The sequence below is a fragment of the Hypanus sabinus genome, chromosome 2 (assembly GCF_030144855.1).
Source record: "Hypanus sabinus isolate sHypSab1 chromosome 2, sHypSab1.hap1, whole genome shotgun sequence".
NCBI classification, from domain to species: Eukaryota; Metazoa; Chordata; class Chondrichthyes; order Myliobatiformes; family Dasyatidae; genus Hypanus; species Hypanus sabinus.
Window position 1 is genome coordinate 60,677,841 of NC_082707.1, and position 16,435 is coordinate 60,694,275.

The 16,435-nt window shown below is 40.8% G+C and overlaps 1 protein-coding gene across 1 annotated transcript; it reads left to right on the top strand.

Annotated features, from left to right (window-relative positions):
• The first annotated feature begins 2,751 nt into the window (after positions 1-2,751).
• On the top strand, positions 2,752-6,036 carry slitrk3a (SLIT and NTRK-like family, member 3a). Its single transcript, XM_059989214.1, has one exon. It carries the CDS (start codon positions 2,833-2,835, stop codon positions 5,644-5,646), a length of 2,814 nt encoding a protein of 937 aa, XP_059845197.1. The 5' UTR covers positions 2,752-2,832; the 3' UTR covers positions 5,647-6,036.
• The last annotated feature ends 10,399 nt before the right edge of the window (positions 6,037-16,435 follow it).

Here is a 16,435-nt window from a genome sequence, read left to right on the forward strand (position 1 = left end):
ATTTTAAATAAACCAAACCTTAAATAACGACACCAGCGGTGCAGAATTTGCCCACCATTTTGATTTACAGGTTCTCTGCCACACTTACTCAGCCCCAAAGTGGTTTCTACTCGAGTGTCCTGCAGCTCACTGAGAGGCTGCTGACGTCCCGCTTTATTTTTCTGCTCTCTGAATTCACGGTCCTCGGTGCGGCCTCTTTAAGCCTCTCAGACTCTCCCCCTGCCAGTGTTTAAACAGAAAAAGATTGGATTGAATTGGTGGTTGGGGGAGGGGAAAGAAGGGCGGGCGGGGGAGAGGGAGATAGAGATTGAAAGAGAGAGGGAGAAAGAGAGCGAGAGCGAGAGAACGTGCGAGAGAGAGAGAGAGAGAGAGAGAGAGAGAGAGAGAGAGAGAGAGAGAGAGAGAGAGAGAGAGAGAGAGAGAGAGAGAGAGAGAGAGAGAGAGAGAGAGAGAGAGAGAGAGAGAGAGAGAGAGAGAGAGAGAGAGAGAGAGAGAGAGAGAGAGAGGATGTAAACTGCCGTTGTAGCCGAAATTAGTCCGAATCCTTGAACGATAATTTCGCGCGTGCTCCTTAAGGACGAGGGTAACTGGTTCTCTTTCTTTATTGTAAAAAAGGAAAGACGACGTTGAACTGCCATCATCTCCGCTTTGAACAATGTTCATTTGGCGCAGGGGAGACTGAGCATGGTGTTAGCAAGATTTAAGTGAATAAGCTTAAAAGGAGGAATGGTGCGACGCTGCCGGCTGCATCCTCCCGTCACTCTGGAGATCAAACGGGAAAATGCTGGTGACTCCATGCACAGCGGGGCAGTGAGTTCGTGGGCAATTACTGCAAAGCACTGAGTGGCGATAGCATCAGAGGAGCAGATCGACGTGGCTTTATTGGGCAATGGATCTAATCTCCAGTCAAGTGTCTCTGGAAGCGCAGCATCTGTGCCTGGCTATCTGAATGCTCCGATCGTAAAATGCCGTTGGTGACCCACTGAACAGGATGATATTATAGGCGCTGCTGATTTCTCAGGATCGGCGAAGTCCTGTCCATTGCTTCGAACTCATCCCACGGAAGGAACCGAATCCATGAAATCCGATCTCCCCCCGAGACTACACGGCAGAAGTGAATGCGCGCTCCCGGTTTGTGCTGGCGCACCCTCCACACACTCCTCGAGGCTCGCTCCAGTCACCTGTGAGTCCTCAAAGCTCATCCCATGACGTAAAAGGAAAATAAGGAATCTGATCGGGAGACAAGTGATTTTCCGATGCATTCGAGCATCCCAAATGTGCTGGTGCATTGGCTGAAAGCGGCAACCTCCAAAGGTCCCCGCAGCCTGCAGTGAGCTGAAGGCAGACTTTTCTCACAACCATCATTGAGAAGGCAGAGACAGGGAGCGAGGAAAAGAGAGAGCAGGAAGAAGAGCGAGCTGCATTTTAAATATTCACTTACATTCCTGTCACGTCGGCATTTTCCTCAGACTCTCCAACAGCGGGAGTGAAGACAGCTCCAGCAAATCTTCAATACTTTTCACTTCTTCCACTAAAATCAACTGAAGAGGGTGAGTGAACTGCTTTATTACAGACTTCGCTCACGGTTTAAAGCTGCTAAAAGCCCGTTTTATTCCGCGGTAGGCATGTTTAGGGACGTTTCTTGGAGGCGTTAGTATAATCGAATATTTTTGGGGGATTGTACCTGCCTTTTAAGGTTGTTAAAATAGCTTTATGTAAATAGCGCCTTTGCCTTTCTCACTTCGCCCTCACACTTGATCAATTTTCTCAATATCACCGGTGGAATTTCTATTTCTGAACTTTCCTTCCCATTGTCCTCATTTTCTGGTCCTTTTAGTTAACCTTTTGATTTTATGTATTGAGCTGACATTGCTCTACAGCTCTCGATAGGGGATTTTTTTTTTGCTCTCTCGTTTTAAATCCCGAACTTGTTCAACTATACGTCGTCCAAAGAAGATGAAAGTCATTTATTATTTGTATCTCTTGTATCTGGAAACGCTTCGCCTTAATCTTGGTAGATTATTATAGGGAAATTCATCAACTGGAAACGATGCAATGCCATCGTTATGCGCAGAGTCGTGTTTTTTTTTACTTTCTCTAATTAAATCCAATGAAATGGACATTAAACGGACAGCATCTATAATTGCAAACACATTTGAACCCTTTGAAGAACGATCCCAATTGACAATCTGTTACAAATTTATCTGCAAATTTCGCTACCTGGTTAATCATTGAGGTTACGATCGTTTTGGTGCGACATTATTCTACATTTGCTCTTTCTTATTTGCTCAGTCTTTCCACCCATAAGGTGATTGTGGTGAAATGTTCGAGTAATTTCTGAACCACAAAATTAATAGATGCTGTCCTGTCCAGTATCCGAGAAATCGAGTTTCCACACATTCTATGGTTGTGTTGGGCACTCCGATTTGGAGAGTGCAAATGATTGGATTATATTTTGAAATACAAGAGTGCTGTTTATATAAGGGGAAAATAGGGCAACTAAAAGGGATTCTGTGCCTAATGAACACAAGTAAGTCAATATATCCCCACCTTAGTTAGCCTAAACGTTTTGATGTGATTTTTGTCATTGGAAACAATCAGTCACTGAATAAAAATGTAAAATAATTGAGCAATGAGAGAGAACTACTAATCAATCCAAAATCAGCAGCAATACTGCAGAAACACCGCCGTTATCACAAGCACTTCAGTTGCTGTCAAATTCCAAGACATTGCTAATATATTTGTGTTTTATATTGCTTTATTGGTATTTCTATAAGTGTATAATATGTGTAGAGCTCTTTCATAGGAGTTAGTGGGAGGTATGAAAACTGTATGTTTTGCCATTCTTTCTATATTGGCAAGGTTGTGTCCAAATTGCTAGGGCGCACACGTTTGTTCACGGGAATTTTAAAGTCTAATCCATTTTCTACGTGTCTTCTGTATGCAGTCTTTACATCTCGAGGAGGTCCCATACGGCAATCGCAAGAGCTGCTGTACCTCCAGCTACACAGAAAAAAAATAAGGATGTTCTGGATAACCCTTTTAAGCACAATAACTTTAGGATGGAGTACGACGATTCCACTGATGGAGGACTCCAAAGAGTTTAACGAACCTTGCATGGAGCCATGTTACTGCGAGGAAAAGGAGAGTTTTTTACATATACACTGTGAAAGTAAAGGTTTTACAAACATTAGTCAGATTTCTGAGTCATGGAAAAGACCATTTAAACTCTACCTGCAAAGGAACTCTATGAGGAAACTCTATGCTAACAGTTTTCTTTTTCTAACCAACGCAGTTTCGATTAACCTTGGAAACAATGCTTTGCAGGACATTCAGGCAGGTGCCTTTAATGGCATGAAACTTCTAAAACGTTTATACTTGCATGAAAACAAGCTGGAGGTTTTCAGAAATGATACCTTCTTGGGTTTGGAGAGCTTGGAATATCTACAGGCCGATTATAACGTGCTCAAACGGATAGATGGAGGTGCATTTAGGAACTTCAATAAGCTGAAGGTGTTGATTATCAATGACAACTTGATACCGCTGCTTCCTTTCAATCTCTTTAGGATGGTTTCATTAACGCACATAGATCTGCGTGGTAACCGGTTGAAGACGCTGTCTTACATTGGGACGCTGGAATATATTGGCAGAAGCCTAATGGAGATTCAACTGGAGGAGAACCCTTGGAACTGTACCTGTGATATTATGCCATTAAAGACCTGGTTAGAAAGTATACCGTATACTGTCCTAGTAGGTGAAATCACTTGCGAGACTCCATTCCATCTCCATGGCAAGGACCTGAGAGAAATCAGAAGCAGTGAATTGTGTCCACTTTCTAACGTGGAAGTGGAAGTCAGCTTGGGGGTTCCACAACTTGCTTCCAATAACGACAATGCGTGGCCTACCAAACCTTCCTCCATGTCTTTATCTGTTACTTATACAGCTTCTTCAGCTGAATATAAGGCATCGGGTAAATTACCAAAATCAACAAAGACCCCGAAGACTTTAAAAGCACAGCCAACTCTACGCAGCTTTCATTCAGGTCAAAATCAACCCATTATTGCGGGCTACCAGACCAGACCACCAATCCCTATCATTTGTCCCGCTAAATGCTCTTGCAGTCTGCATATAAACGATTTGGGTTTAACCGTACAGTGCAAAGCTAAAGGGATTGAAAACATGTCTGAACTCATACCAAGGCCGTTGAATGCTAGGAAGTTGTATTTAACCGGAAACTTAATTCAAAAAATCTATAGGTCAGATTTTTGGAACTTCTCCAGTTTAGATCTACTACATCTGGGAAGCAATGGTATTTCCTACATACAAGACGGTGCTTTCATGAATCTTCCAAATTTAAAAATCCTTTACCTGAACAACAACACCATCGAACGCCTCACTCCAGGCATGTTCAGAGGGCTACAAAGTTTGCAATACCTATATTTTGAATACAACGTTATACGAGAAATCCAGCCAGCGGCTTTTAGCCTGACGCCTAATCTCCAACTATTGTTTCTGAACAATAATCGCCTGCGGACTCTTCCAAACGATGCTTTCACGGGCACTTCCCTGGCTCGGCTCAGTCTAAAGAGCAACCACTTTTTGTACCTACCAGTGAGCGGAGTGCTCGAACACTTGGACTCCATTGTGCAGATTGATCTGAACAACAATCCCTGGGATTGTTCCTGCGACCTAATGGCACTGAAACAGTGGGTGGAAAAGATCAGCACGGTTATAATGGTTGGCGATGTGCTCTGTAAGACGCCAGAGTTCCTGAGCGGGCAGGATCTGAAGAAGGTGGACTCTGAGATATTATGTCCCGAGTTAAAACATGCCGCCGCTTCTCCAGCTCTGCCTGGCTCGGGTGCGAATGGTAACGTAATTTCCACAGCGACGGGGTTTGGATTCTCTTCACAAGGTGGCGCCATTCCCCTTTCAGTCCTTATTCTGAGCCTCCTGATTATTTTCATTTCCGCCGTATTTATTGCAGCTGGACTCTTCGCTTTTGTGCTCAGGAGGCGCAAGAAATCGCCCTTTAGCAGAAGGCAGGACGTGGATTTGACTGGTATGCAAATGCAGTGCAGGATCTTCGAGGACAGAACTGCCAACTCACCCGAGAAAGCAGCCAGCCATGTCTATGACTACATTCCCCATCCTGTCACTCAGATGTGCAACAACCCTATCTATAAACCACGTGAGGGAGAGATTGAGGAGGAATTCTCAGAGACTCAGGAAAACAACGCAAATTACAAAGCCCTGGAGAAGGACAAGGAATGGAAAATGTCACTGTCCAATAGCAACCTTAACACTATAGTTACAATCAACCAGACGAACGATTTTGCCAGTTTTCCAGAAAATGGGGTGATTTATCCCAGCGTTCTGGAAAGAGAAAGGCCAGCTCACACCGTTGGTTTTGTAGACTGCCTCTATGGCACTGTGCCCAAGTTAAAAGAGCTGCATGTCCACCCCCCTGGCATGCAATACCCTGATTTACAGCAAGATGCCAGGTTTAAAGAAACGATTCTGTTTGGCTCCTCTGGCCGGGGATATCCTGACCAAACCCAAAGCGAATACCTCGAGTTAAGGGCCAAACTTCAAACTAAACCAGACTACCTCGAAGTCCTAGAGAAGTCGACGTATCGATTTTAATCACTACATCAACAGAAATTGAACCCAAACATCGCATGTTTAGAAGGTAAAGGGAAATAATTCACCACCCCCTCATTAGGTTGCTTTGGACGAAAGGCCATATTCAAATCATATTCAATGAAGTGCCTTTGCAGACTTTAGCCAGCAATGATATCAGTCATATTTTTTTATGGAAACGAAATCTGACTGTGCCGTCTATAATAGTTTCGAGGCCTGGTTATCGATCGCCATATAAATAACCCCATTCATTACTGGCAGAAACTTTGTTCACTTTATTTGGTAGGAAATAATGGCTCCTCTTTCTCTCTTGCTCTCTCGTCTAAGTAAACGCCGAGGGCATATTCTGTAAAACATTTGACTGCAGTCTTGCTGCATGTGTGAAACTGCCGGGGTGTGACTTGCTCAAACGACAAGACGTAAACTTGGTAATTAAAATGACTGCAACGCTTTATCGTTCAGTGTTATTTAATTTTTTATATATATTATATATATAAATATATATTATACTCGAGAGGAATATAAAGACTACGATGCATCTAAGGATTTCAATTTGTCAATATGACGCGAAGATTTTATTATAAACACGCACTTTCTTAAAAAAGCTCGTCAATGTTGATGCTTAAACCACTAACAGCTTTGTAAGAAGCACTTTTAATGTTTTCTCCCTCTCACACACACACACGCACACACACACACACACACACACACACACAAAGATTTCAAAATGTTAATATTTATTCTGTAATTTCCGTGAACGATCAATGTAAAGTTAATAATGTTAACTCAATGTAGTGACTGCGTCTGGTAAAGCTTTCATAATAAAAGGTGTTCAAACTATGCAGTGACATGTAGACGTTGTGTATTAGTAGATTATAGCCGGGTAAAACGGACAAAGAATGCTTTAGAACCAGCTACATTTTAACTTATAAATGATGCTTCCCCGAATCTAAGAATATTGTTGCATAATTTAAACCCAGTCTTATACTTTGTTTTGTAACGGGTCGCTTCTAACCCCTTCCCCCGGTGTCTATAATTAGAAATGTTGCTGGGAAACAATCTATTCCCCCTGGGATGACACGAATGATTTCTGAAATTTCAAGCACAGGTTAGATAAAATGTTTCAAATGCAGTCCAGCTTTCCGCTTTACCACAAGCTTAGGCTGACTAAAATTTGGACCGGGCATTCTGGTTCTATCAGATTGTGGATATGGTAAAGATGGCCAAAACAAGATGCTGAATTTTAATGTGAATACAATTTTCCTTGATAAACTGTAAGTAATGCTTACAATAAACAATTCGATTGAGTAAATGTCACATCTCCATCTTATATAGTTGAGTATTATTGTGTCAAAACAAATGCAAAAGTGGCATCAGCTGTCAATTTTGGACGATTTAAAGGGATGTATCCCTGATGTCCTCAGTTATAGAAATTGAAGAATGTAGAGAAATAACAACATAAACATCCCCTGCTAGTTAGCCGGTTGTAATCTGTTGGAAAGGATAGCTGCAATGGGAGCCAGTTGCTAACTGCAAGTGTTGGAGCAGTTGGCAGGAAAAAAACGTGCTAACTCCAGCAGAGGGCATCGCGTTTCAGACACAACGCGTTGATGCAACGACTGCATGTAATAATGCAAAATGTAATCTATTTGATGCATCTTGACGTCTGACTCTTTTTCGAAGCAAATTGCTGACGCATTTCCATTCTCTCCCTGATGAGTTACGATCCAAATGTGAAATTGTTTTCTCGTGCCACTCCAACTTGAAAATTTGCTGCTCCCTAATGGCAGATACCCTAAACGAATCTGAACTTCTGGCTTATTTGGAAATCCAAATAAGCCAGAAGTCAGACTATATTTTAAATATTTTACTGCAATTGTCGGCATTATATTTTTGAGAGTGCAGCACCATGCTGCCAACAGGGATTTCACAGTTGCGTTGAAATTAACGCAGCAATTGTAATCTTAATCTCTTTTTAGTTCTGTTTTTGCTGCGGGCATTTTGTACATTGATGAACATTAATCAGTTTCTAAGGACCAGGACCAAAATACCTTTGGATGTTGTTTTGAGATTTATCATTTTATAAATCCTTTTACACTACTGCGTACTAAACTGTGTAATACATAGAATTTATCTTTAGCATCAGCAGTGAGGCTGAAAACGAACTTGCAATTTGCTTTCCCAGCTTCTCCACCACCTTACTGATGATTCTGGCACTCTCTTCTAATCTGTACAGTTGTTCCTAACATGAGAGCGCTGCTTACTGTAACCACTGAACTATGGATTTTCAAATGAAATGTACCTGCCTGAAAGGCTACGTGTTGTGTGTGCTGATGGCTGTTCTGTTTGATTTCAGCTCTTTCTACAGTTTGTGACTTGTGCTTTGAATAACAGCACGATTTGTTTAACAGTTACAGGTTGACTCTTCTGCTGTGGGTTATGTTTTCTTCAATGGTGCCGTAACTGCTCACATCTTCTGCCGCTGACATTGTTAGAACTGTAGAAAACACTGTTTGTTAATCTTTTTGTATGCACAAAACGCCCTCTCAGAGAAAAGACAAGGCTGCTTTATTCTTCTTATCGTCCTTACTCTATTCAGGGACTAAAGCAGGGGAGTTAGTTTGACATTCGCATGAAGAAAAATCTTTTTTTGACATTTAGAAATAACATATTTCATTCTTTCATTGTAAGTGTTAAAAAGTGCACAGAAATCTCTGTCCATTCAGACCATTGCACCCTACTCCCAGTTATTGTGAACATAATTGGTGCTGGCCTGAACGGAGGAGGAGATGGAAGAAAAATATGGGTGTGTATATTAAGGTAATATTATTTTAACATTTAATTTATTTTGGCAGCTTATCAGGCAAGACGTTTTCTTTGGTTGCGGAGCTTAGAAGTAGTGTCAAAGTCTGAAAGTAAGGAGTTGACCACTTAGGACAGAACAGAAAGATGTCTTCTCCCAGTGAAGAGTGATCCTTTGTTATTCTATCTAAAAGGGATGTGGAGGCTCAGTCACCAAATATATTCAAGAAAAAAGATTGACGGATTATATTTTATAAAGGGATTCAGGAAACATTGTGTAGTCCAGATAGATGTCACTGAGGGAATACGTTGGCCATGATCTTACCTGAGTGGCATGTGGAATTGTGGCATGCTTCTGATTTGTATGTTCATAAGGTGGCAATGCTCTACCCAGCCATAATGGAGGTAACAGGTAATAGTTCCTTCTCAGTCAAATTTGGTGACCCCCCACTCTCCTGACTGCTTTGGGTGACTGAAAACCGGAATCTGAATCAGGTTTAATATCATTAGCATATGCGGAGGTCTGTTGTTTTCAGCAGCAGTACATTGCAATACATTATAATAAAAGAACTATGCATTACAATAAGAAATATATTTTTAAAATAAAATAAATAAGAAGTGCAAGAAGAGAAAAGAAACATATATTGAAAAAGTGTACATGGGTTTATTGTCCTTTCAGAAATCTGATGGTGGAGGGGAAGAAGCTGTTTTCCAAAGTGTTGAGTGAGTGCCTTCTAGCTCCTGTGCCTCCTCCTTGATGGTAGCAATGGCAAGAGGGCATGTCCTGAGTGATGCGGGACCTTAAAGATCATTGCTGCCTTTTTGAGGTATCCCCTTTTGGAGATGTCCTCGATGCCGGGGGTGGGCAGGGCACGGTGGTGCTGGTGCAAGTGAAGGAGCTGGTTGAGTCTGCAGGTTTCTGCAGTTTTATCGATGCTGTGCAGTTCCTTCTTCATAACAGGTGGCAATGCAACCAGTTAGAATGCTCTCCATGGTACATCTGTCGAAATTTGCCGGAGTCTATGATGTCATAGCAAGTTTCCTCATACTCCTGATGAACCATATACATTATTTGTATGTAACTATTTTCCATGCACTGTATACTTCTGAGGAAAAATGCCCTTGTTTTAATTGAGAAGTCGCTGTACTCTGTTTCTCTCCGTCTTTAAGCAAACCTCGCTTTTTCAATACGTTAACTTTTCATTGCAATAGACTATTTGCTTTGTCATATCTTCACCTCGATTTGATTGGTTAACACTGTTATAATTAGTTTTCTCAGTCCCACTGGTAAAAACAAGTAACTTCTAGAGCTATCAAGTGTCTTAAAGGTTAAGCAGAATATTGTGGGCATACTTTAAACCCTTGAATCTTACCGGGTGATGAGAAGCAGCTGGAAAAATCTTGAGTTATTCAGAATCCAAACTAAATTCTGAGAAGTGGGGTTAGATTGAATTCCTTCTTCAGTCAGCATGACAAAATTGAATGCATGGATTCCTCCACAATGACATACTTTCAGGATTCTGTTACGTAATAATTCAGTGCAGATATGTTTCAATTTGTGGTGTAATATATTAGAAAAACCATGCACAAACGATTGTTATTCTTCTTCTATATCTCAATCTATGCATAAAATGTATTCAATATTTTAAAATTAATAATGAATAGATGGAAATTAATTGTTTGTACATTGGTCACAAATGTAATTAAGTCGCATGAAGTGTTACCATAGAACCATATACTTCAAATGTTTTCCACTTACTGGAGTGGGTAGAAATCATCAGTGAATATACTTAGTAGACAAAAATGCTTGCATTAATGCATTAGAAGCAGCATATTTATCAAAAGGTTTCTGTTTTGCTGTATCTTACAGGAGCCATTCATTAAATTCAACTATCATGATACAAATTGTACACTATAGATGCCCAGCCTTAAAAAATGGTTTCAGCCTGAGTCATTAATTTTTATTCATTTTCATAGATGCTGCCTGACCTGCTGTGTTCCACCAGCATTGAGTGAGTGTGTGTGTGTTGTTTTGGATTTTCAGTATCTGCAGAATTTCTTGTGTTTACCTTATGGATTTACATTGAAAATGATGACAGTTCAGGATGAAGTGAATAGCTGCATTCTGGCTGCAATGCCTGATGATGTTTATACCCTTTTTTATTTGACACACAGTTGCAAGAAAAAGTTTGTGAACCCTTTCAATTCCTGTAAGACCATAAGATATAGAAGCAGAGTTAGCCATTTGGCCCATCCAGTCTGCTCTGCCAGTTCATCATGGCTTGTCCAATTTTTCTCTCAGCCACAGCTTCCTGCCTTTTGCCTGTATCTCTTCATGCTCTGACCAATCAAAAATCAATCAACCTCTGCCTTAAACAGACGTAAAGACTTGGCCTCCACAGCTGCCTGTGGCAAAAATTCCACAGGTTCACCACGCTATGGCTAAAGAAATTCCTCCTCATCTGTGTTCTAAAAGGACACTGTCTATTCTGAGGTTGTGTCCTCTGGTCTTAGACTCTCCCACTATTTGAAACATCCTCTCCACATCCACTCTATCAAGGCCTTTCACCATTTGATAGGTTTCAATAAAGTCACCCCTTGTTCTCTGAATTCCAGTGAATACAGGCCCAGAGCCATATAATGCTACTCAAATGACAAGTCATTCAAGCCTGGAATATTTTTTCTGAATCTGCATTGAACCCTCTTCAGTTTCGGCACATCCTTTCAAAGACAAGTGATTCAAAAGTGTTCCTAATACTCCAAGTGAGGCCTCACCAGTGCTTTATAAAGTCTCAGCATTACCAAGTTGCTTTTATACTCTAGTCCTCTTGAAATGAATGCTAACATGGCATTTGCCTTCCTCACCACAGACTCAACCTGCAAATTAGCCTTTAGGGAATCCTGCACAATAGACTCCCAAATCCCTTTGTGCTTCAGTTTTTTGTATTTTCTTCCCATTTAGAAAATAGTCAACCATTCCATTTCTTCTACCAAAGTGCATGACTGTATACTTCCCAACACGGTATTCCATCTGCCAATTCTTTGCCCATTCACCTAATCTAAGTCCTTCTGTAGCCTCTCTAATTCCTTAAAACTACCTGTCCCTCCACCTAGCTTCATATTGTCTACAAACTTTACAACAAAGCCATCAATTTTATCATCCAAATCATAGATATATAACATAAAACGAATCGGTCCCAACACAGACCGATGTGGAACACTGCTAATCACTGGCAGCCAGCCATAAAATGCTACCTTTATTCGCACTCTTTGCCACCTGTCAATCAGCCAGTTTTATCCATGCCTGAATCTTTCCTGTAATACTACGGGCTCATAGCTTGTTAAGCAGCCTGCTGTGTGACACTTTGTCACAGGCCTTTTGAAAATCCAAGTACACAACGTCAACCAATTCTCCTTTGTCTATCATGTTTGTTATTTTTCAAAGAATTCCAACAGATTTATGAGGCAAGCTTTTCCCTTGAGGCAACTATACTGTGCTTCCAAGTACCCTGAAGCCACACCCTTAATAATAGATTCTACCATCTTCCCAACAACTGATGTCAGACTAACTGGCCTATAATTTTCTTTCTTCTGTTTCTCCCCCTTCTTGAAGAGTGAAGTGACACTTGTAACATTTCAGTCTTCCTGAGCCATTCCAGAGTCTCGTGATTCTTGAAAGATCATTACTATTGCTTCCACAATCTCTTTGGCCACCTCTTTCAGAACCCTGGATTGTACACCATATGTCCAGGTAATTTATCTGCTTTCAGACCTTTCAGTTTCTGATAAACCTCCTCTCTATTTATGGTAACTTCATACACTTCATGATCCCTAACATGTTGAATTTCTACCATACTGCTAATGTCTCCCACAGTGAAGACTAATACAAAATACTTATTCAGTTCATTAGCCATTTTGTAGTCCCCCACTACTGTCTCTTCAGTATTGTTTTCCACATTTATGAGATCCACTCTTGCCTCTCTTTTACTTTTCATGTATCTGAAAACACTTCTGGTATTACCTTTAATGTTATTGACTAATTTACTTTTGTATTGAATCTTTACCTTCTTAATGACCTTTTTAGTTGTCTTCAGTTGGTTTTTAAAAGCTTCCCAATCCTCTAACTTCCCATTAATTTTTGCTCCATTATATGCCTTCTCTTTGGCTTTTACGTTAGATTTGACTTCTCTTGTTAGCCAACTTTCCAATGTGCCAACTTTCCATTGGAATACTTCTTCCTCTTTGGGATGTATATATCCTCTGTATTCTGAATTGCTTCCAGAAATTCCAGCTATTGCTGCTCTGCCGTCATTCCTGCCAGTGTTCTATTTTGTTTAATCGATTCTGGCCAGCTCCTCTCTTATGCCTCTCTAAATTCATCTGACTTCAGCTTCTTTTTCTCAAGGTTCAGGGTGCATTTGATCATATTATGATCACTTTCCCTGAAGGGTTATTTACATTAAGTTCTCCAATCAATTTTGGTTTATTGCACAACACCCAATCCAGAATAGCTGTTCCTTTGTGAGTTCAACCATACGCTGCTCTAAAAATCCATCTCGTAGGCACTCTAGAAATTCTCCCTCCTACAATCCCGCATTAACCTGATTTTCCCAATCTACCAGCATATTGAAATCTCCCATGATTATTGCAACAATGCTTTTTTGGTCTGCATTTTCTATCTCCCATTGTAATTTGTAGACCACATCCTTACTACTGTTTGGGGGTCTGCATACAACTCCCACCAAGGTCTGTTTACCCTTGCAGATCCTTAGCTCAATCCACAATGATTCAACACCTTCTGACCCTATATCATCTCTATCTAATGACTTGATTTCATTATTTTACCAACAGAGCCACACCACTTCCTCTGCCTTCCTGCCTGTCCTTTCGACACAGTGTGTTTCCTTGGACATTAAGCTCCCAGCAATCTTCTTTCAGCCATGATTCATTGATGCCTATCTGCCAATCGGCAACGGTGCTGCAAGTTCAGCTATCTTATTCCGTAAGGATCTATAGTCCGGTATTCACCTTGTCCACCTTTTACATGGCAACTCATTTTGTTGACAGCCTCTCCTCCCTGCACACATCTCATTTGTAAACCAGCTACCTTATCTTCAGCACTATCATCCGTCTTTTCTATAATATTTCTTGCATTGAAACATACGCAGCCCAGAACACTCATTGCACCATGCTCAACCTTCTGATTCATAACTTCGTCTGAGATCTTACCAACATTGGCTTCCACAACCTCTCCCCTAACTGTTATGGCACTCCAGTTCTCATCCCTCTGCAACTCTAGTTTAAACTTTACTGTGAGCAGTAAAAACCCTTTCTGCTAGGATATTAGTCCCCTTCCAGTTCAAGTGCAAACTGTCCCTTCTGTACAGGTCCCATCTTCCCCAGAAGAGAGCCCAATGATCCAAAAATCTTATGTGCTCCCTCCTACACCAGCTCCTTTGCTACATATTAAACTGTATAATCTTCCTAGTTCTGTTTTCACTGGCACTTGGCACGGGTAGCAATCCTCAGATCACAACCTTCAATGTCCCGTGCATTAAAATAACACCTAACTCCCTGTGCTCCCTATGCAGAACCTCGTCAATTGTCCTACCTATGTCTTTGGTACCTGTATAGACCATGACTTCTGGCTGTTCAGCATCCCATTTAAGAGGGCACTTAAGAAATTAGCTGGTTTTCTGCATTAGTTACTCATAAAATATGGTCTGATTTTCATCTCAATCACAATAATGGACAAACACAAACTGCCTAAGCTAATGACACACAATTATTGTACATTTCATGTATTCCTGAACACATTGTTTAATCTTTGCAGTCCAAGCTGGAAAATGTATGAAAACACTTGTATTTAATAAGTGGTAGAACCTCCTTTAACAGCAAAAACCTCCACCAAATATTTCCTATAACTTCCGATCAGATCTATACAATGGTGAGGAGGAATGTTAGACTATTCCTCCATAAAAAAAACATTTCCGGTTCATCAATATTTCTGGGATACCTTGCATTAACAGTCCTCTTCAGGTCATGCCACAGCACCTCAGTTTGTCAGAGTTTGGACTCCGACTTGGCCATTCCAAAATATGAATATTCTTCTTTTTAAACTTTTTTGTTGTTAATTTACTCTAGTGTTTCAGATCATTGCCTTGTTGTATCAACCGACTTCTATCAAGCTCCAGGTGACAGAATGCTGCTCTGACATTCTCCTGTAAAATGTTTTGATACAATTTTGAATTCATTATTCCCTCAATTATTGTAAGCTGAGACAGCATAGCAGCCCCAAACCATGATGCTCCTTTCACCGTGCTTCACAGTTGGGATAAGGTTTTGCTGTTGATATGCAGTACCCTTTTTCCTCCAAACGTAGTGGTGTGTATTTTTGTCAAAAGTTCAACTTTTGTCTCATCCGTCCACAAAATATTGTCCCAGAAGTGTTGTGGAACATCCAGGCAGTCTTTGCAAACTTGAGATGTGCAGCAGTGTTTTTTTTGGAGAGCAGTGGTTTCCTCCGTGGTGTCCTTCCATGAACACCATTCTAGTTCAGTGTTTTTTTTATATAGTGGATGCATGAACAGAGACTTTAGCAAGTTCTAAAGATTTCTGCAGATCTTATGCTGTTACCGTTGGTTTCTTTTTCACTTCCTTCAGCATTGCACATTGTGTACTTGGTGTGATCATTGCAGGATGCCCACTTCTAAGGAGAGTAGCAAAAGTACTGAATTACTTCTATTTCTTCTCTTACTGCAGAGTGATGAACACGCAGGTCTTTAGAAATGATTTTGTAGCCTTTTCCAGCTTCACACACCTCTACAGTTCTTCTGAGGTCCTCTGAAAGGTGTTTTGATTGAGGCACGGTGCACATAAATAGATCTTTCTGGAGAAGAGCAGGCTCTGTCCGTAACCTGACTTTGGATGTCTTTTTATAGAGCACAGCACCTCTACAACCCACACTTTAAATCTCATCTCCCTGATTGGAACACTGAACTCCAAATAGCTTTTGTGGAAGGCATCAGTCCAGAGTTTCACCTACTCTTTTGAACCTAGACAGTGATTGTTGAAATGGTGTACTCAGTATTGACAAGAAGAAATACAATTGGCTGTGTCTTATTCATTTAGGCAGATTGTGTTTGTCTATTATTGTGACCTAAATGAAAATCAGACCACATCTTATGAGTAATTAATACAGAGAACCAGGTAATTGCAAAGGGTCACAAACTTTTTCTTGCAACTGAACTTCAGTTAGTAAAAGATATTGCATCTTATTTTATGCAGCTTATTATTATAACCACACTGGATTGAAGTAACTTTCAGTGCATTATGAATCAGTTTTAAGCTTAAGACATAATGTGATACGATAAAAGCCTCTGTGTTTGTGATAGTTGGTAGACTCTAAAAACAAATTCAACCATTTTGTGTTCCATGTTTTTCTTGCCATGTAGATAATCTTCTGTGAAATAAAGTGTACATACTTTCCGCGTTGGCGCGTGGTCAAGTGGTTAAGGTGTTGGTCTAGTGATCTGAAGGTCGCTAGTTTGAGCCTTGGCTGAGGCTGCGTGTGTGTCCTTGAGCAAGGCATGTAACCACACGTTGCTCTGCGATGACACCGATGCCAAACTGTATGGGTCCTAATGCCCTTCCCTTTGAAGGTGGCGTGAAGAGAGAAGACTTGCAGCTTGGGCAACTGCCGGTCTTCCATAAAAAAAAACACCTTGCCCTGGAACACCCTGGAAACTTTCCAAGGCACAAATCCATGGTCTATCGAGACTAACAGAGGCCTACAAACCTACGAACATACTTTCCCCATCAGAAAACTCTGAATAGTGAATTGAAGTTGTAGTTCAAATGGTAGTTTGGTAATTTTACTGTTTGTTTTATGGCTGTCGGTTTCATTGAAACTTTCAAACAGGATGTATCCTTGAAAGCAAAAAGCGAAAAAAAATGCAGGGGAAGGAGTGAGTGAGTGGCCTTAGTTTTT